The sequence below is a fragment of the Ambystoma mexicanum genome, chromosome 3p (genome assembly GCF_040938575.1).
Source record: "Ambystoma mexicanum isolate Mex_15411 chromosome 3p, UKY_AmexF1_1, whole genome shotgun sequence".
NCBI lineage: Eukaryota > Metazoa > Chordata > Amphibia > Caudata > Ambystomatidae > Ambystoma > Ambystoma mexicanum.
The window spans coordinates 365,572,731-365,595,299 of NC_090925.1; the positions used below are offsets into that span (position 1 = coordinate 365,572,731).

General features: G+C 48.1%; 1 protein-coding gene across 3 annotated transcripts in view; it reads left to right on the plus strand.

The window, feature by feature from the left end:
- DNMT3B (DNA methyltransferase 3 beta) overlaps positions 1-22,569 on the plus strand; it is a 668,820-nt gene that overhangs the window by 163,916 nt on the left and 482,335 nt on the right. For all 3 annotated transcript variants that reach the window (XM_069651024.1, XM_069651025.1, XM_069651026.1), the window contains exon 4: positions 4,146-4,295. In XM_069651024.1, coding sequence (XP_069507125.1) covers positions 4,146-4,295 — 150 coding nt within the window. The remainder of the gene's footprint in view (positions 1-4,145; positions 4,296-22,569) is intronic.

The following is a 22,569-nucleotide window of genomic DNA, read 5'->3' on the forward strand; positions in this document are numbered from 1 at the left end:
CACAGGTTCACAAAGAAAAGGCAGCAAAAGGTATTGCTCTCCAGACCATGGTATAAAATGTCCAAATGTATTAACTAATTGCCTAATAGAGAGTAGGTTAAGGAACACAATATAAATGGATTGCACAAGCATGTCTGGGAGCCCCTCTAGCGAGAACAAACACTGCCAAATAACCTGTTCTATGGGAAGGTGCCCACTCGGGAGGGTCTACAACCACGTTTTAGCTCACTATACCGTCCACAGAGGGGAAATAACCATTTGCATTTCATGCTTTGTCCCAGCCACAAGGGCAGTCCAGCTCCGGAATGTTAGGCAATTCTCCTCTGGTTGCACACCAGCTGACATGTGTTCAGAACTGGGGACAGTTACAGTAATCAATTTCTAACCTAAAAGCAGGGAAGGGGATTGCAGCGGGGAGGGAAGGGGCAAACGTTTTGTCGTAGCATGGGTCCTTGTCAGTCCTGTTAGGTGGACCATAGTTCTGTAAAAGAAGTAGGCAGATAACGTTGCAAAGAGTTGTGATAATGGGGTTGCTTGTCCGAGGCAGATTTGAAGATTGGTAACTTAGTACACAAGGTAATGTTGGATGCATACAGGGTTTGAGAGAGTGTTTGGACAATCCTGGAATGTTGGTAGCTCATCTCAAGGAGATGTGGTGACAATAAGAATGCTGCATAAGGACAGAGAAACAGATTCAAAGTTTAGCTCCACCAAGACAGGTCGAAAAGTAGGAAAGAATTGCATCACCACCGGTGATGGTGAAAAGTGCAATTCAGGGAGAATTGCTCTCTTTAATTGTATAGGAGGGGTGGACAGTGTGAGGGGCCAGAAATGTGAGGCGGCCAACTTGATAAAGGTTTTTCACAAGAAGCCATTTTATTAACTTAAAAGGGTGTGATAAACGCCTCGCTTTCCCTAACCTAACGTGAGTTTCCCTGCCTGTGAGACTAAGGCTAATGGAAAACACTCTAACATAAAAAGGTATCTGTCCCTTACACTTAAACATACAACAAAAACATTTAGGCATTTATATAGATGTTCAAACTCAGCAGAACAATAATTAGAAACAAATACTCTTGCAACAAGGGTCGGTTCCCCTTCCCCAGAATTAAAGTAGAATTACCGAATAAGAGCTTCAATAGTTAAAGTTCATTCCAATAATCAAGTTTGACTGCAAAAGATAACACAGAAAAAGCTCTTCCCAAAGTTCTGTTTCCAAGATAGTTCCTTCACTCCTGGAGGGTTTCACTTGGCATAGGAACTGTCTTTTAACTAAACTAAGTTCAACACTCCACAGTATAAAGTTTACACAGACTTTTGTTTGTCAAGCGAAAAGTCTTTTTCTTCACTCTTCCAGTGAATAATTTCATATGACAACTAAGACAACTACTGCACACTTCTTTATAAACAAAAATGTTTTCGTCAGGATGGTTTTATCACAGTTTATCAAACACATTAGTGGCCTTGCCAATTTCTTTCCACCACAACTTCTCGCCACAAAGTAGACGTTTATGGTCTTCCTCCTGGTTCACTAACCTGCCAGGACTACCACTAACAATCTTTTTCCTTGTGTACTCGCCTGCCAGGATAAATCTCCTAACACTATTAAAAGTACTTGCCAGTGATGTTTACTTCAAACATCAGTAAAGTCTTTGACTTTCAATAACAGTAAAAATCACAACTTCTTTCATAAGGATACAACACCCATTGGTGATGTTTGTTCCTACTGATTGATTGGCGACATATAATGCAGGTTGTGTTCCTCTACCCCTGCCACTCTCCACAGGAAAGGCCACTTTCCTGCCACCTTTGAGTTTCCAGTATCACACCATGTAATTGTTGGTAATGTTTCTCATCCAGGTTTCTCTCAAGAAAGTGGTTTTCCCTTTTTCTTCCAATAACCTTTCTTTGGTTTAGGCATACTTGTGATTTGCCTCCTCTTTACTTTTCCAATGGTGGTTATACTTTGGGTTCACTACTACTCCCTCTTTCCTTCAGCAATGATAGTCACAGCCTTTCTTAAATATCACTCTCTCTTCACTTGGGTACTGATAGTGATAATCGTTCTCTCCTTGTTTCCTCTTCAAATGCGTTTTGGGCCAAAAACACTTTCTTTCATTCCTTTGATATTCAAATAGTATATATGAGGTCAGCGGTTCACTACGGAGCGCCCCAGGGTCACATATCAGAGACCAACTCTCTAGTCTTTGACTGCGTGTCTGAGTGTCCTGCTGCCACTTCTTCCATGGTCCTCAGATTTTGAGATTCCAACAGCTCGGTTGCAGCCCCGTGGCTCGCACCTTCCCGAACAGGAGCTCACGTTGCTCCTCTAGCTCCCTGGTGCTCACCAGCCACCAGAATCAGGCACACGCACAAAGAGCATTTCTCTCCTATGGGGTAACCTTCAACAGCAGCGCTTCCTGCTGGTCTTCGGGTTCTGCCTTCTCACAACACTCTAAGCACCATTAACCGCTACAGACACAGCAGTGTTCCCAACATCCTCGGCTCTCTGCCCCTGCTGCATACACGGGCAATGATAACTCCTTCTGCTACTATCACTGCTACTCCTCATCACCTGCACCTGAGGGGGATTGAAATACTCAAAATCCCTGCTCAGCTCCAGGTTGTCAGAAACACTAGACTGCATACTGCAGTTCTGTGCCTCTGAGCCTCACTTCCTCGTCCAAGTACATATGGCATTACGGGACTTGAAGCCCCCAATTTTCTTGTTCTGCTTTTTATCAAATATTTCGACTTTGCAATAGGCCATCAAGACCGGAGGGCCACTAGGGAAGTTGTTTAGGGGGTTCACCCAATTCTCCTGACCTGAATCCCCTCACATGTGATCCTCCCGCAAAACACCTAATAATAATAATAATAATAATAAAATCCTCCCCCATGGTCAGGATCAGGAAGAGTCTGCCTTTCTCTGGTCAGTCACATGAGAAGGGTCCAAGGCCAGAGTCTTCGGGATGATCACCTCTGATTCATCAGAACAGCCTCAATTAAAATAGTCTCAATTAAAATATGAGTGCTTCAAGAAATAGCCAAACCCAAATGCTCAACGGTTAGTCCAAACTCAGCCGAGAGGAGAACTCAAACCATCTTTCAGATAACACCTAGGCAGATGAAGACTCAAACGTCATGGCCAGCAGTAGGGAGAGTAACACTGAGAGTACTCCCATGGGCGAAGTACGAAATTGTTAAAGTTTCATGTCACCCGAGAAACGATAAGGCACCATTTGCAGACCCAGTGCGTATCTAAATCTACCAACCAAGCACAAAGATTATGGAATTAACTCATTATTCCTATGTTCGAAAAGGGAGGTATGTGGCAGTCTCGTCTTTATTTCACGACTCACACATGCTGAACACACAGGGATAGGCAAAGGCACGTGAAGTTGGACATATACTGTTAAAGTGGGACAATGAGAGGGAGAGAAGACAAGCGGACAGAACACAGCACTCCTCCACAGACCTGGTTCTTCATGAGTAACACGTGTTACCTGCACACTACGTCTGCTATAACATTGCAACTTCCAAGCAGACAGAAAACTGTAGAGAATAAATCACTCTTACAACTTAAATATCAGCCAGCATCTCTATTGATATGATCATAAATACCACACCCAATGTATCTGTACTCAGTTGATCGATCTCAGGAGGATGAAGGGCCGAGTCAGGTCTGAAGGAATTTCGTAGGTAGGTTCGGCTGGCCCCATGTCTAAGACCTGTGCTTAATTCGTGAGCTATCCAACCACGTAGGTTTTTAAGAGGGTATGTTCTCATTCCTGTGTGTGCCATGTTGACAGTGTAGAATTTGGGTTCACGTATTTTCATCAAAGTTGTCAAACAGTTTTTTTTACCAATTCTTTTCTGCATATTTGACCATGTAGAGGCAGATAGTAGATTGGGGTCAGGCAATATAGAAAGGGGAGAGAGTGGGAGGTGCGGAGAGATCCAGTGGCTAGCCACTGCTTTTAGGGGTAAACTAATGAGTAAAAAAGAAATCGGCCAGTTCAGATTCGGTCGAAACACATAGATCCGTTCCTGGAGTATTTCATCATTTCAGATTAGCATCAATATCTCAGTTTGAATTTTCCTCTCTTTGTAATGTAAGGATGATGCTGTTCTTCTCTTTGCAGGTCAGAGTTCGGGGGGCAGCAGGCATAGAGAGCAACTTGCGCCGGAAACCCTCTCCGCGCAGCATATTTCAGGCGGGCCTACTGTTCCACACCAAGAAGCGGCGAGCGGAGAACGGCTCCAGCCTTTCAAAGGAGAGCAAAGCACTGCGGGTGTGTTCATTTTAGGAGTGTAACACCTGCCTTTCTTCTCTTTATTTATGTATGAATAACTCATTTTCTCTGCCCTTTTTTTTCTTCTGTCTGTTGTCTTCTCATTTGTTCCACCGTCTCTTTCTGTTCTTAGTCCCTTTGTTCTTGTGAGTAGCTGTATGTGTCCTTGTTTACCCCAGCCGTCCTGGAGATATGGAGCTTCACTCCATATCTGTTTGCTTCTTTCGCTCTGTTGCATTCATTCTCTTTGATCTCACTCTACTGCAACCCCCTTGCATGCTATTGCGCACAGCCTCCTTCCTTCAATACCTTTTTCGTTTTCTAGTGCAACTTGATTCTTTCCCCTTCACCACTTGTTCTTTTTTTTGGTGTCATGTCGGTCTCCTCTTCATCCTTTTCTGTAAATGTCTCTCTTCCTGAATTCAAGATTTGAAAAGTATTGCCCAAGGTTGAAGCCACTGACTGAAGGTATGGAGTAGGGTAAACAAAGATTATATAGAAGAGACTGCTGGACCTTCCTTAGTTCAATCCCTAGCCAGGTGTATGTTGATTGATGCCTCCACTTTCGAATCAAGAAGAAACAGGTTTGCAAATAACTGTTACGGAGGCATCAATACTGTGAGGTTCCTTTCCTGTTCTTCTCTCAGATGCTCTGGACGGCTCCAAAGATGGAGGGGGGGGGCATGATTAAGGAAGAGCGGGTGCTTCCACTAATTCACCAAGCACAGTTACCGAAGGCGAATTTCCTCTTATCTGGTGGCCTGCAACACTGCAAGCCATAATTGCAGAAGAAATATGATATGATATGGCATTTATAACACGCCTATACACAAGTGTTTCAAGTCGCGAACATTGTATCATTGTTGTCATGCCAGGATGTGCTTCAATATCTACAGTGGACTGTTTGGGGTTTGCATTGTTGTCAGCTATTGTCCTGCATAAAAGGCCAATCCGAATGCAGCTGATTATACAAAGTTGAGGTGGTTAAATTGTGAATTTTTTCATTAAGTTCAGAAGCTTCACTCTTTTAATGATGCTTGAAAAGGCTGCCTCTAACAGGGACTGAGACCGGGAAAAGCCAGGCGGTTCAAAAGTTTAATTTGGCAGGCACAGTGAGGGGACAGAACCAGACGCTCAGTATTAAAAAGACAGCTTGTGATACAGGAACACGATTTGAACAGTGTTGAGTGATGCTGAAAGACCAAATCGAAGCTCAATCATTGGATATAAAACAAAGGCCCTTAATGACATAGCATACGTGCAGACAGATGCACTTAAATTTAGCTGCAGAAGTAGAGAGAAGGGGCCATGTTCTCTCGTGGTGCCGGGCACGTTCATCAAGCGAATTAGGAAGCTGTAAGGTAACAGGGTTTTAGAATTTTCGAGTCACAGAGTGAGAAAGCTCCTAATGTATTTTGCAGCCTCCAATGCCTGACCTGGCTAGATGCACACTATCGCCGTGTTTCTTTCTGATTCCCAACCCCCCCCCCGACATTCTCATTTATTTATTGTTCTCTTAAATCTCCCACCAACCTTCACTTTTTTCCTTCAGAGAAAACGTATTGTTTTTGAATACGCTGTACAGTGAGCCTTCCAGAGAGAACAAACATTTGAGTAGAGAATGCAGGCCCTTTACTGGCCCATTTTCTCCACGTCTTGCCTTTTCTCTATTTTCTTCGTCTTGCTTCTCAGATCTCCCATTCCTTTTAATGCTCTGTCAGATTGGTTCTGGGCCCAGCCGATTTCTTCCCCGTCGCTTCTGGCCCATGGCAGTGTTATTGGAGGTTAGGTGGGGTAGAACGACTGCACATGCACTGTGGATGTTGTGGCTTGCGCAGGAATGCACAACGGCCACAACTTGGGGTAGTGCCTGGTGCTAACTATGGCCTCGTCTTGAGTGATCTCTCTTGTCCTCTCCTTAGAATTGGCAGTCGATTGTGCAGCCACTGGCTCAGAACCCACAAAACAGAAAGATGATAGTTGGGTCACCGTGTGGTATATGCTGCCTTGTCTTCTAGAGAGCCAATCGCTTGAAAAATCCCTGATTAGACGTTTGTCCCATTTTAGCTGTGCATTCAAACCTAACTTTTCAGGATTTTACTTGACTATTATAAATTTCACTTAAGTTAATTGATGCCATGCCGCCTTGTCTGTGTCTCAATGAAAATCCGTATTCTACCTCAGATCAATCGGGTGTGTACTCCCTGTCATAAACTACCCAGTAAGAAAACTGGCCCTCATCTCCCATATCCCCTGAGAAAGGGTGTATATATAAAAAGTACATCTTTTAAGGTGCCTTAAGAGTACATAATGCTTCTGTAAGACTGCTACTGTGATTGGATCTTCAAATACAAAATACCAGCACTTTGAACGGTACACTGGCTACCAGTCATATGCAGCATGCATTTCAAGTTATTGTGCCCAGTGTGCTTTCCAGGGAAAGGGCCGAGTTTAGTCCAGAATAAAATTCAGCGCCACAAATAGAGGGGAACACTTAGGTCAGCCAAGGGTCTTACTTTTGGCACCACCATAAAACAGAACAGCAAATAGCTCCTCTATTGCTACTTTAATGATTAAATTCTGCAATGCCCTAACCATACTATTCAGATCTCTGTAACACCATCTCCCCTATTTAAAATCACCCAGAACCTGGCTATTTAGAAGACAAGCCTAAGACTAGAATCCGACACAACCTGACAAAGATATCATGGCCTGGCACCCTGATAAGAAAAGAATGAAATAAACAAAATAGCCAAATATATACATGGGCTAAACCTAGAAAGCTATCTGCAGCAAACCTCCTATAGGAATAAGAGAAAATTAAAGACTTGCCTATATACCAGCACCCAGAGGGCTACCAGTGGAATGCACCATCCAACATAAAACCCTTTCCATCATCGCTAAATGTGCAGTGTTCTAATCAAGAACTCATCCATCAATTCTGCCCAGTCACACCAAACCCACACTCGCTCACTCAGCAATGGTACCTCACTTCATATTGTGAGAAACCTGAAGGTGTTTGCCTGACTAGTCCCCGGGCACCTGTCATCCAGGCGGCCAGGACACATCCATCGCTACTGGATCCAGTTCCTGGGGTGGACCATCGCGGGAGGATCACCTGGATGAGGGGTCCTCGGGGAGTGGAAGTGGGACACAGACGGGTGCGATGGATATTTTGAAGCTCTACCCCCTCTTTCCCGACACAAACACTTTCTGACACTGTAACAGACAACAGACTAACACCAGAGCCGTTTACCTGACATGTCCCAACATCAGAGTCAGGCAATTGACAATAATCAGACACCCTGATAGCCCTTTATCTTCCCCTCAGGGATAAAAGGCAGAGCAGGAGAGCACAATATGAGCAAGGCCGAGCGCATGAGGAGACAGCAACACCAAACCGGCAGTTCAAACAGAGGAGAAAGGCGGCGAGAACTGGAAGGACGACGAAGGGGGAACTGCCCTTGCCCTTTTCAACTCAGAACCGCGAAGCCTCAGAAAAAGGGAATTACAAGACCGGGAAGTACAGCTGACGTGTGGAGTGACTAATGTCAACGGTGCATGGGGGCCTCCCGCATTGATAACAGAGGCAGGCCGGCATGCTGGCTACCGTGATACCGTCATTGACTCCAGAAGCAAGCCAAGTCAGCAGACCCGACATAATCAGTGAGTCAGAGGGGGTGTGTGGCTTAATGGCTGCGTGAAAGGATGTTCCGCGGAGGAGCTCCCGCAGATCCGTTATTGATTCTGGGAAAAAGGATGGTTTTTGGTGGACATACACGTCCACAGCACACCTGATGGAGCATGAAGACTGGGGGCACGTAATGAGCGTTCAAACAGCCCGTTTGATAGCAAGCTGTAGAAACCGGAGCTGAAGCAAGAAAGGAACTGCCTGCGACGGAGTATAACCCAAGATGGCCGATAGTGAACAAAGGGCCATAAATGGTCCGCAAAGCTGTGGTGGACCAAGCTGGCCAGCGCAGCGCACATCACGCCAATAACAGAGGCCCAAGGTGTGAGGCATCCTGCTGGGGAGCAGCCGGGGGAACTTGTGAGAAGGAGGACCCCGCCGGACCAGTGAGTAAGGCAGCGGCCAGTGACATAGACAGAAGTGCCGGCGGATTTCGGCACTGAACGTGTGGCAGACCGCGGGGAGGACACATCCGAAGTGCAAACGCCTGGAGCCCATCACGGCGACACACAAACTGGTGGCCCTGGGAAGTGCAGTGGCTCCCACAGCCCCCATGCCTGAGGGGGGGGAGTGAGGATGGAGCGAGCGGAGCCGCATTGCTGCAACTGAGGCTGCCGCACCGGAGCCCAATCGGGGCAGCGGAGTGCCATACCTGGACCAGAGGTACCCAGGACCCGTTGCGCCAGAGCACTTGAGGTCCCGAGGCGCCCAGCGGGCCCTGCGACATCCTTGCTAGGAAACACACAAAGACACTTTTGGCCAACGGCACGGATGTGAGCGCAGGCCCCTTCATAGTGGGTCTTACATGGTGGGGTGCGGAAAAGAGGGCTACAGTGGGACCGGGGACACCGAAGCAATCGGCCAGGAGAGTGGGACCCGGACTGCCGGGTGGACTGTGTCGTGGCCGGCGAGGGACAGCCGCAGAGAGGTCTGTATGCGGCGGGTCCCGAGAGGTGCCCCCGCTGGCTGTGCGGCGATATGGCGCACCAGAAAGACACATAGAGCGGCCTGCGGTAGGGGCCTCCCTGGACGCTGGAGACTAGGGCGGATAGCCGGAGTGCATTGAAAGTTGTGCCCAGTTGAGCCCCTCGGCAGCATACACTAGTAACAAGTGAAAACACATCTGGCCCTGAAGCGAGTGCATGAGCAAGAGCCCACCACACAGCGTGACATCCACAGCAGCTGAGTAGCTGCAGCTGGCAACATAGGAGGGAGAAAAAGGGAAACCGGGGAGCTTGGGTCTGGAGACAGGAGGAGATGACACTGGGGCCGGAGTCATTTACGGGGAGATGGGGCCCCCATGCCACTAACCAGGTGAAGGAAAGTGACCAATGAGCCACTTGAACAGGGTCCCGGCACTGAAAGACACCGTAACCTATGCAAGGAGGCTGAACATCAAAGCCCACTCCGGGACATATGCAGTACTCAAAGGGGTACACAGAGAGTAGCTTGTGACGGTACTGGATCTTGAGCAGGTGAGAAAGACACTATTGTGGGCTAAACTGCCGGGAGGCCCCGCCGGGTCCCGGTGCAGTAGTGTAGGCCCTTGAAATATCACTGAGCTGGACCGGGTACGTGGGAGGACACAGCCCATTCCGAGAGTACAGAGGGCAGTAGGCACTCAACCCCGGAGTGGCCGGGGTGGGCCCACACGCCAGGAAACGCAGCAGGGACTGGCGGAATAAGACTGAGTGGGTGCAAGATACGGCCCACACCAGGAGCGCAGCAGGCAGTGGGTGTGCACCCACAACACAGTAGAAGCGGGCCCCAAACATCAGGAATAGCTTGACACCACACAGACCCACATGCGAGAGGTGGCTGGGCTGGCCCACATCTGGTTAGCACAGCACAATGTTCAACAAAGTCGTAACACCGAAGAACAAGCAGCCGACGCTGGAGGCCTACGCCAAGACACCCCCAGGGGAAGAGGGGGCCAGGAGCAAGGACAAAACTGCGACGGAGGAGGCTCCAGGCACAATCCAGGAGGTGCTGGCAGCAATTGCGGACCTGAAAGTTGCCTGGGAGACAAAACTGGGCCTGGCCATGAACGACCTGAAATTGGCACTGGACCTTAAGGTTGGAGAGGTCCAGGAAGATGTGAACTTACTAAGACAAGATGTGAGAACACTTGCGGAGCGCACCGGAAACCTGGAAAAAGAGATGGCCCCAAACACAGCCGAATGTGCCCCCCACAGATCAGAACTCCATGCCCTTGTGCAGCGAGTAGGCAACCTGGAAAACAGAGCAGAAGAAGCAGAAGGACGCGCTAGATGCAATAATATCCACATCGTTGGATTGCCAGAAGGAATGGAAGGGTCTAACCCAACGGAATACGTGGAAACCATGTTGCTACAGGAAATAACCGGAAAGGGCTGTTGAAAGGGCGCATAGGGCTTTGATGAGGAGGCCGCCCCCGGGTACCCACCCAGGCCATTGATCGCAAAGATTCTAAACTACCGAGATCGGGAAAGAATACTTGAATTCTTCTGGAAAGGGGGAACGATCGAAAGGGGGCCCGCCAAAATAACTGCATATCCTGACTTTACCTTGCAGGTACAACGCAACAGAATGAACTTCGGAGCGGTGAAAAGAAGATTGAGGGAAACAGGTTATAGATATATGTTGCTGTATCCAGTCAAACTGAAGGTGTTCCACAAGAACAAAACTTTGTTTTTTGATACGCCGGAGGACGCTATGGGATGGCTGGATATCCAGAGCCGCCCCCAAGAATCGGGGATCCAGACAGGAGCCGGAGAAGATAAGTAACATGCTGTTGTGGCACCCTCAGTGACATTGCGCGAGACACTGGGACTAGAATATTGCATTAAATAAGGCTCACAGGGATTGTGCTGTTGGGAATGTGCTTGTTTGCAGGATCTGCTTGAACTGAATAATTCTAATTATACAAGAGGGAGCTCCTGAGAGACAACCCTTGAAACCCCATAGCATTATGCTTAGTTAGGTCACTATTAGTTTGGTAACGCCCCGCGGGGTCCTAGTCCTCGTCACCACAAGAAAGGACCAGACGTGGGTGGGCCTGAGATCCAGGGATGGAGCTGGGCATTTGTTGGGGTTGGGTAGGGAGGTGGGAGGGGAACGGTTGTGTGTAGTGGGGTATGGGGGAGTAAGAGGCGGTGGGGGAAGTTGGGAGGGAATTGAGCCAGAAAACAAGCCATAGGGAAAGACACGGGGAGTGGTGGGGAGAAGAACATCAAGTTAATGGAATCGGCTAACCTCAGAATCGTGACATGGAATGTGCGGGGCCTCAATAGTTACCTAAAACGTAATAAAATAATGATGTACCTAAAGAGGATGAGGATTGATATAGCTCTGCTACAGGAAACCCGCCTCACCAAGGAGAAATTAGAGGTGGTTAGGAGAAAATGGAAGGGTAGCGTCACGGGAGCCACATATTCGGCATATGCAAGAGGGGTGATCACATGGGTGGCACCACATTTGCTGTTTCAGTTGCTCAGATCAATGACAGACTGGTGGTGGTGGCGGGACTCCTGGAAAACAAAGAGGTGAACATCATACACTTATATGCCCCTAACCATGACACCGCAGCCTATTTTAGGTCTTTATATGGTAAAATGAGTCCCCTGTTGGGTGGCGCGATATTGTGGGGAGGAGATTTCAATTGCACCCTGAACCCTGGGATAGACAGGTCGGATAGCAAGCTAACAAACCCTGCACCAGCAGCTAGAGTGTTGGGGACATTGTTGACAGACCTCAAACTGGAGGACGTGTGGAGACGGTTGCACCCAACGGACAGGCAATACTCGCATTACGCAGTGCCACATGACCTGCATACCAGGCTGGATTATGTTTTCGCTGCCGCCGAGATAGCAGAAGAAATGGTGAGCGCAGAATATAAAGCCTGGGTACTTTTGGACCACTCGCCCTTGGTCTTGGAGTGGCGATACCACCCCCCCAGGGCGCGAATCCCGACATGGATGCTCAGAGCTGAGGCCCTACAAGATCCGGGATTCCGAGAGGACCTGAGGGAGGCCATCAAGGAATATTTTGACATTAATACTGGCATTGTACGATCCATGGGAACAGTATGGGAAGCATTCAAGGTGGTGGTGCGCAGGGTGGCCATATCAAAATCCAAAGGGTTCCAGGGGGGCATAGAGTGAGAATTGCTGGAAACTGAGAGAGAGTTAGAGGACTTGATGCGAAGGGGGGAGACCTCCCGAGAGGACAGCGTTAAGATAAGAGATTTGCAAAGAGCCAGCAGTGAACTCTGGGACAGACTATGTAAGCTAAATTATAAGAAATACACAGAGAGGCAACATGCGGGGGGACACAAGCCGGGCAGACTACTGGCCTGATTATACAAAAATGAGACACCCCGTCCGGTGATCAGAGAAATCAGGGATGCGGAAGGCCAGATCCGTAACACCCAGGAAGGAGTAAACGAGGAGTTCCTTATATATTATAAACGCTTGTATGAGGATGCAGGCGGAGATGTGGGTCAAGAAATTCAGGATACGATAGAAGATACAGAGCTTCCCACCATGACTTAGAGCGAGTGGATCTGGAGGCCCCAATCACCTCAGACGAACTGGAGGCAGTGATCCAACACCTGCCCACATGTAAAGCGCCTGGGTCGGATGGGTTACCCAGCAAATTCTATAAAGCGTATAAGCAGGAGCTACTCCAGCCACTGCTGGCCATGTTTAATGAGGCCTACGAACAAGGAAAGCTGCCGGAATCCCTCCGAGAGGCAGCGATCATCCCGCTCCTGAAACCGGGGAAGCCGAATGTGGACTGTGGGTCCTATAGACCCTTATCAATGCTAAATCAAGATAGCAAAATTCTCACGCCAGGCTTAAGCGAGTAATTGGCAAATTGATACACCCGGACCAAACGGGCTATGTCCCCAACAGAAACATTACGGATAACCATAGGAGGCTACACCATATTATTGATCACACTGAGAAAGACCCGGGCGAACTGGCCATTGTGTCGCTGGACGCGGTCAAAGCTTTCGACTCAGTGAGGTGGCCATGGTTGATGGCGACCCTGAAAGGGTACGGGATAGGACCGGGGTATATTAGATGGGTCAAAATGTTATACAACTCCCCGATTGCAAGAGTCAAAACGGGCACTATAATTTCAGATAAGTGGCAACTCAGTAGGGGGGCTAGGCAGGGATGCCCTGGTCGCCCATGTTTATATATTCTTGAGTTGGAGCAGTTTGCCTTAGGCAACAATACGGAGAGGTGGGGATACGAATGACAGGAAATACGCACTTGATATCACTCTACGCGGATGACATACTTCTCTATCTGCGCTTCCCGGAAGAGAATCTGCAATATGTGCTGGAAGTGATGGACCACTATGCCGTCCTCTCGGGCCTATCGGTAAACCCTGCGAAGTCCAGCGTGTTCCCCTTTGGGAGGTACAAAGGTGTTCCACTGGAAAAACTGCCCATTTTGCAGATAGCCTGGCAGACTGAGATGTTTAGATATTTAGGCATACACATATACCACAAGATAGAGGTAGAGCACAGACACAACACAGAGAAAGCTGTTGAAGGCCTAAAAAATAGCATGGTGTTCTGGTCCAGATTACCCCTTACCATGATGGGAAGAGCAGCGCTGCTTAAAATGGTGGTTTTACCCAGACTGCTGCATTTCTTTGTAAATGTCCCGTTCTTGATACCCAGATGCTTATTTGTTATATTTCATAGCATGTGCAGGGGCTTCATTTGGCACAATACTAGGAACAGGGTGGCCCTGTGTAAACTACAAAACTCGTGTGATAAGGGGGGCAAAAACCTACCGAATTTCGAATCATATTACTTGGCGGGACAGCTAATATATGTATCCAGGTTGCTGTCCACAGAGGACTATGCAGAAGCCAGGCTTTTGCGGGGTGACTCTTTCCCATACTTTCTAAAAGAGACAGTGTGGCTGCATAAAACAAAAGTGGCAAAGATGGGGAGACTGCTGGTGCTGGGCTGGGAGGTCTGGCGCAGGGCATGGAGAACTGTGGGGGACCCAGACCCGCTCTCCCAGCAGGTCCCGCTGGTGGTGTTATGTGGGGAAGACTCCCAACTGATCAAAGGGGTCTGCAGATACTGGGAACTGGTGGGCCTGGCCACCCTTGGAGACATATCGCAGGAGGGGGAGACATTGGAATTCCAGAGGTTGCTGGAGGAGACGGGGTTGCATAAGGGTCAATATATCACTTACACCAGGATCATGAAACGGGTGAGGGAAAGGTGGCCTGAAACAGTACTTGCAGAAGAATGTACGATGTCTCGGAGGGTGGGCACGAAATATCTCGGATATATGAGCTCTTGAGTGAGAGGGCGGAGAAGGAGCTGCTCCAACTGAGGCTTGACTGGGAGGGGGAGGTGAGTGAACCCATGACAGAGGGACAATGGGATAGAGCCCAAAGGTACCACAAGAAAGTATCCTGGAATGCAAGACTGCAGCAGATCCAACTATATGTCACCCATAGAGCTTACGTGACCCCTGGCAGAATAGCCAGGTTTGGTGGCTCAGCTATACAGAAATGCCCCAGGTGCGGAGAGGAGGAGGCTGGGATGTTGCATATGTTCTGGGCATGTCCAGAGGTGAAGCGTTTCTGGGTAGAACTGAAGATGAAAATGGCCAGGTGGGGGTGGTGCTTGACATGGGGTCTGCCTGGGCATGTATACTTGGGAGTTTCCCTAGGCCACATAATCTGAAACATATTAGCAAGATGAAAGACCTGGCTTGTGTCTTGGCCAATCGCAGAATTGCAATGTGCTGGAAAGTGGCCCACCAGCCTAGATTGGAGATGTGGTGGGCAGACCTCCTGAAATGGGCAGATGCAGAAACTGCGATCTGGTATGAAGCAGTCACTAGAGGAGGGGAGGAAGAGGTAGGCCCCCTGATAGCCTGGAGACAACTGGTGACCTTGATGGCAAACCCCCACCAGGTCAATCATGAAACGGAAGACCAGGATGAGTTGACGATAATTGAATTACCTGAAGATGCTCAGGCAGATGGCACAGATATTACGCCTCAAGGTTTTGGGGAGGGATGGGGGAGGACGGAAGACAGCATTAAATAATGTAATGACTTAACATTGACATGTGCGTCTGAAATGGTTGTAATGTTTGGAGTGTTGTTTGTTTAAAATAATAAAAATTGTTAAAAAAAAAAAAAAAAATCAGTGGGTCGGAGGAAGCCGATAGCGAGCTGAATCGTATTAAGCCCAAGGTTGCAAGTGGCAACACTAGATGAACGCAAAAACTTGAGAACAAAGGAACTTGTGTGTGTTTGAACTTTTGGGGGAAGCCCAGAAAAAGGCCAGCTGCAGAGTGCATTAAAAGGATTCACGCTGGCCCCTTTTTTCGTTGAAACTGCAAGTACCAGAAGGCCCTAGGAAAAGGGCAGCGTGAGATGACATAGTGGTCCTACCAGGGTTGTGACAAATCCCTTGTACAATCGAAACTCTCTGACGCATTGCCAAAAGAAAACTAGGGGAAGGGAAACCTCCTGCTCTTTGGAAAGATTGTAAACATTAAGGAATAAGGCAAGTGTGAACCCAACAGAAGGATGCCGAAGGAAAACTAGGGAAAGGGAACCCCACACTTTTTGATGAGATGAGGCCACCCATGAACTGTGTTGTAAACTTATGAACTGTGGTAAAGATTATGTGAACCCGACAGAGGGAGGCCAAAGGGAAAGCCAATGAAAGTGGATCTTGCATCGAGGGAACGTAAAGTGAACTGTATATTTGGCGAACGTGAGTGATGCTTGTGAGTTGGGGTGAAGAGCAATATACCCGTGAACACTGTATAGACAAGAGTGAATGCGGCCGAGGTTTGTCCACAGTGGGAAGTTGCTAGCTGCATTTGATAAGCCGTAGTGAACCTGATGGAGGGAGACCCAAGTTGCAGGAAGGATCCAAGCCTGGCAGAGAGCGATCCAAGGGGGAAGAGCAATCGCCCAAGGTGCAAGATTACGGGAGGAACTTTTGTTTGTTGTTTTGATTCATGATGCCTTCTAAGGCAAGAGACTTTGCAGAGAAGAGACTTGGCCCTTGAAGGTTCTAATATCGTTGAACTGAAATTGTGAGCCTTGTGCTGGAGAGGCCAGGAGCGTGCTGTGCTCAGAAGCCTACCTTGTCCCGTGCTAAAAATGTGGGGAAGGGAGACCAAGGCATACCATCCTGACTTATCATTTTTTGAACACTTCTTTCTTTACTGGTGAACATTATCCCACACTCATGTTTGTAACTTAGTGGTAAGGATTGGCAATATTCTTTTTTTTTTAGTATAGCCCCTTTTGATTTGTCAAGGCACCACTAGCCTGCCTTATTATTTGATGGTCGTAGCTTGCTCCCATCTTAAATTTAGGTTTAGATTAGGCATTTATCTTGCCATTATAAAGTTCAGTAAACACCCTTGAACTGTGATCATTTGTGTCCGTCTTTACTGTTGCCACCATGACTTCCTAACATACGGTGTCAGTAGTGGGATGCGATTCATCTGATAAAAATTGAAATCCATGCTAATAATTGTGGTTCTACCAGAAGGGGAACATAAAATAGTTGATCTCGTAGACTCTGACCGTGTATCCACACTAAAAGAGGTATTGTCTTCTCAGCTGCTTGTCCTACCTGGTCAACAGGATCTGATCTTTACAACTCAAGTGTTGCTAGATACACTTCCTCTCGCCCATTACAACATACAACATTGGGACTGAATAATCCTAAAGGTTCGACCTGTGTTTTCTTTTATCAAACTTAGTGCTATGAAACCCCCTCCCTCTGAACCTTGTTTTTCCATGGTACCCAATACTCCTCTGTCTGGGGACCATCAGGGTTCAAAACCGATTTACCCCAGTCCACTCCTTAGACAGACTCAGAATCTGAAGACTCAGAGGATTTTGAAACCTTGTCTGCGGGAATCAAGAATTGTTTCTTTTCAGATTCAGATACCACAGAGGGAAATCTTACATCCGTGAAAGAAATGGCCGACCTAGCCAATGTTATCGCCCAATTAGCGGCCCATCGATAAAGGCTGAATATCGACTCCAAGAAAATGTAGCTACATTTATTGAATTGCAAGCAAGCTCCTACTACCACAGGGTGTTCTTCAACCATATCATGAAGGTGAAGATTTAGGACTTGTTTTCTAAACTTCAAACGCCTGGCCTAACAACTGGGATGGGAAGTGAACCTTAAAAAATGCTATTTGGGACCCTTTTTGAAAGGCAATCTCCAAACTTACTATCAACTACTTAACCTTGCACAGGCAGCCACCTTTCTATCCATGAAGGAAGGGTTGTTAAAAAGAATGGGACAGACCTGCAATTTTTATCGGCAAAAATTACAGGCCATTAAGTTAAACCCGGGAGAAACTCCCTTAGAGATGGGTGACCATGTCAAAACACAGTGGCCCTGTGGACTAATAACAAGTCCTTAAAAGAGAACTGACAGAGATGATTATCCTAGTACAATTTACTAATTCTTTACTCCCTTTTTTGCAAATATCCATTCTCCAGTGAAATGGACATACCCTAGCAATGGCCATTGAGACTGCACAAAACCACTCGGGTGCAGCTAAACACTTCCATTTGATCCATCTATGGGAAGAACGGAAGGATCATAAACCCATCCATCAACCTTAACCTCAGGGAGTATACAAACAGGGGGCGGTCACATAGGGTCAAGGAAGGGCTATCACGAGAGAGAATAAAAAACAGGAAAACTGATCCGAAGGCCAAGGATGAAATTCGAAAGGAGGAATTAAAAGGAAGCCAACCACATCCTCTGGTCTGTTTTTCCTGTAGAGAAACTGGGCATCTAGATAGACACTGTCCAAAGAATATTAAAGACGATTAAAGATGTGGTTGCTCTCATCTCTAGTGACATCCCTGTCTATACCCCTCTCATTACCTCTCTCTCTTGGACTGACCACTCTCTTCTCTCAACACACCTGACGCTATCCTCTTCCCTTGCAGCAATACACCCGGCACAGCCACTCTGCTACATAGTCACCAGACCCATGAGAAAAGTGACAGTGGCTGCCTTTGCCTCCACCTACTCTCCCCCCATTCCCATGGCTGACACCCCTGACAGCCCTCGCTAACCTCAACCTCGCCATCTCCACCACTCTTGACACTCTTGCCCCTGCCATGAGGGTCAGACTGAAACCTTCCAAAAAGTCCAACTCTTGGTACGACTCTGATCTGGCTGCCCTTAAACGCAAATGTAGGGCAGCTCAGCGGAAATGGAACTCATCGTACGGACCATCTGACAAACTGGCCTGTAGACTCCTTCAAAGGCAATATCGACTCTGCATCCGCTCCAAGAAAAGAGTCTATATTCAAGCCCGCATCACTGCAGAATCAAACAACACAGCCAAGCTTTTCAAAGTCTGCAAGGAACTGGCCAATCCTGCAGCAGTCTCTTCCTCTGTCACACCCACCCAGGACCTTTGCTCGGCCCTGGCTGCACACTTCATCACACAAAACCCAAGACATCCTTTCCTCCCTCTCTTCCACATCACAGCACACACCAAAGTACACACTAACACTTGAGCCTCACTTGGCCCCATTCTCTTACCCTCTCCTCTCTCTCACCCATCACACCTGATGAGGTCTCCGGGCAGGTCTGGTCTATGAAGGCCTCAAACAAACCGGTTGACCCCTGGCACTCAAAAACCATTAAGGACAATATTGACACCCTCGCCCTAGCCTTGGCTGATCTCCGCAATCTCTCCTTTTCAACTGGAGTTTTCCTAACTGCCCTTAAGCACTCCCTTGTGCACCCCCTGCTCAAGAAACCCTCTGCTGACCCCTCCAACAAACTACCGCCCTACCTCCATCACTCCCTTCTTGGGCAAGCTACTTGAGAAGTTGGCTGTCACTCAGCTGACCCTCCATAATAAATCTATTGGCTGGTTCCACAACCATCAGTCTGGCTTAAGAGCATTCAGAGGCACGGAAACTGCTCTTCTGAACACCCATGAAGACCTGCTCTCAAATCCTGACACCAACATTCCCTCTGTCCTCATTCTCCTTGACCCCTCCTCTGCCTTTGACACGGTTAACCACAGCATCCTGATCACACATCTCTGTGACACTGTGGGAATCACCGGTCAGGTTCTGGCGTGGTTAACCTCCTTTCTCTCCGACTGCCCATCCCAGTTGGGACTCGGAGCCTTTCTCTTGACTATCACTCTCTCAACCTGTGGCGTTCTAACCTATCCCCCTGGTTCTTCAATGTCTGTATGGCTGACTTGGCACGTGTGATTGCCACTTTCACCCCTAACTTCCAATGTTACGCGGATGACACACAATTGTCTTTCAGGCTATCCTCAGCCGCCTCCTCCTCCTCGCTCATACCTGACTGTCTGTTCGTTATTCAGTCATGGTCTGCCTAAATGCCAGGAAGATTGAGTTCATTCTTATCAGGATCCCTACTCCTGCTTTCCCACTTGCACTCTGGCCGGCCTCCCTTGGCCCTGCGCCCGCACCCACCTGCAAAGCAAAAAAACCTTGGAGTCATATTCGACTCCACTCTCTCCTTCTCCTCGCACATTTCTGACATCTCTAAAAAGTCTTACTATCAGCTACACCTCCTCAGAGGTACTCTTCCGTTAATCACTTTCCCCCAGCGGCTCACTGTCTCCAGAGCTGTGGTTCTCTCCAGACTGGACTATTGCAACAGCTTCTTCCTCAACCTCCCTTCTGTGCCCTATGCCCTCTTCAACTCATCCAGAACAGAAGCGGGAGACTTATCCTTGACCCCAAGCCCAGGGACTGCATCTCTCTGGCGCTGAAATCTCTTCAGTGGCTCCCTGTGGCTGCAAGGATCAAGTTCCAGATCCTCTGCATTGTCCACAAGGCTTTCTGGGGCCTGGGACCTATCTACCTGCAATGCTGCCTACCCAAATACTGTTCCTCCCGAGCCCTCTGCTCGTCTACCTCCAACCTTCAGCGAGTGAGCTGGTTCTCCAAGCAGAGATTTGGGGGGAGATCATTATCCTCAGCAGGTGCCTCCCTCTGGAATAGCCTGCCTGCCACCCTCCATCTTGAGCCTGACCTTCTTAAGTTTCGGAAACTGCTCAAGACCATGTTTTTCTCCTCTTCCTGCTAATCTAGCCCTCTGCTCTCTCCATCTCTCCTTCCTCTTCCTTACAGCTTTCTGACTGGCCGCCTGGTGTACCTCAGAGTCTTACCGGTCCAATGTTCCCCCACCAGTCCTCTCTCGCACTTGCTTCAGGTCCCTCCTCCCACCCACTTTCACTGCACTTATAATAACCTAAGAGAGTAGCTCTCTCTGCGCTTACCCTAGTCTCCGCCGACTGGGTGCACTTGGACCTCCCCCTCCCTGTCACCTTCCATGCACTTGCACGACCCAAATGCAAAGTGCCTGGTGATTGCCTGCCTGTTCTCCCTAGTCTTCTCTCCTAAATTGCACTGGTAAAACTGAAGAATTGCCGCCAGGCCTATTAGCTGTGCCTCAACTGTTGTATGTATCTTATGCACTTACTCTACCTGTGCAGACTTTTATCGTCTCAGAAGGTTATGGGCTCTGAGGGGCTGTTGTTTTTCCCCTTGTTCGAACCCCCCTCCTTGAGTGCTTTGAAACACTCTCATGTGTATAGGCGCTATATAAATAAACAATACAATACAGCCTATGGAAATAGGCTGTTTGAAGGGCAAAGAGTGGGAAGAACCCAAGGAAGAGCTAGAGACCTTTAGCATCCGTTTGTGTCTAACTCCTACTGAGTTCATGTATGAAAAGGCTTGGGTGAAGGGAAGGCAAGTAAAGGCCTTGATCGATTTGGGTAGTAAGCAAACCGATATACGGGCCGATTTAGTTACGACAAAAGACCTAGACAATGCTGCCCTAGTTAGAGTGTTGTGTACATGGAGACAATGAAGTATACCCTAATATACCAGTACACATTGAAATCCGGGGTGAATCTTGCTAAATATCCGTCACAATTCCAAGGCTCAACGAATAAGTTATTCTGGGGGGTGGACTTTCCCCTCTACTCTACTCTCTTACAGGAATCTCCACCTCGCTTTGGAGATTTTCTACCCCAGAGATCCAGACAAGCGAACTACTACTCCCCAAGCTCTCCAATATGGGACTGGGAAAAATTGGAGCCAATGAACGACAAAAGACCTAGACAATGCTGCCCTAGTTAGAGTGTGGTGTACATGGAGACAATGAAGTATACCCTAATATACCAGTACACATTGAAATCCGGGGTGAATCTTGCTAAATATCCGTCACAATTCCAAGGCTCAACAAATAAGTTATTCTGGGGGGTGGACTTTCCCTCTACTCTACTCTCTTACAGGAATCTCCACCTCGCTTTGGAGATTTTCTACCCCAGAGATCCAGACAAGCGAACTACTACTCCCCAAGCTCTCCAATATGGGACTGGGAAAAATTGGAGCCAATGAACCCCAAAACAGCCCTTGAAACCCAATTCATAGGTTATTGTAGAGAGACCAATAAAAACACTCCACCTCTATCTACACCAATCAAAACCAGTCAGGGGAATATGCAAGAGTTCCTGTACATCCCTCATCCCTGTTCTCTTCCAGGTCTTAAATAAAGGGAACCTGGATAAAGAACAGGCATATCCACCTCGCATAGGGCAAGGGTATGTGAGAAACCTGAAGGTGTCTCCCTGACTAGTACCCGGCGATCTATCATCCAGGTGGCCAGGACATGGCCATCGCTATTGGATCCAGTTCCTGGGGGTGGACCAGTGCAGGAGGATCACCTGGATGAGGTATCCTCGGGCAGTGGAAGTGGGATGCAGCAGGTGCGACGCGTTACCCCCTTCCTTCTAACACCTTTTCCCCATTCTACCCTGTTGAATATTTTGAAGCTCTACCCCCACTTTTCCGACACACTTTCTTACACTGTAACAGACAATGGACTAACAACAGAACTGTTTACCTGACATGTCCCAACACAAGGGTCAGGCAGTTGACAATAATCACACACACCGGACAGCCCTTTACCTTCCCCACAGGGATAAAAGGCAGAGCACAAGAGCAGACTACGAGCAAGGCCAAACGCACGAGGATACAGCTACACCAAACTGGCAGTTCAAACGGAGGAGAAAGCCGGTGAGACCTGGAAGGATGACGAAGGGGGACCTGCCCTTGCCCTTTTCAACTCAGACCCACAAAGCCTCAGAAAAAGGGCATTACAAGACCATGAAGTATAGCTGACATGTGGAGTGACCGATGCCAACGGTGCACGGCGGCCTCCTAGATTGTTAACACAGGTAGCAAGGCACGCTGGCTACTGTGGTACCATCCTTGACTCCAGAAGCAAGCCAAGCCAGCAGACCCGACATAATCGGTGAGTCGGAGGAAGCTGAATAGCGAGCTGAATCATTTAAAGCCCAAGGTTGCAAGTGGCAATACTAGATGAACGCAAGAACTTGAGAACAAAGGAACTTGTGTGTGTTTGAATTTTTGGGGGGAGCCCAGAGAAGTGCCAGCTGCATAGTGGTCAGGCGCAGCAGAAGTGCTCATTTGAAGGACTCTCCCTGTCACCTTTTTCGTTGAAACTGCAAGTACCATAAGGCCC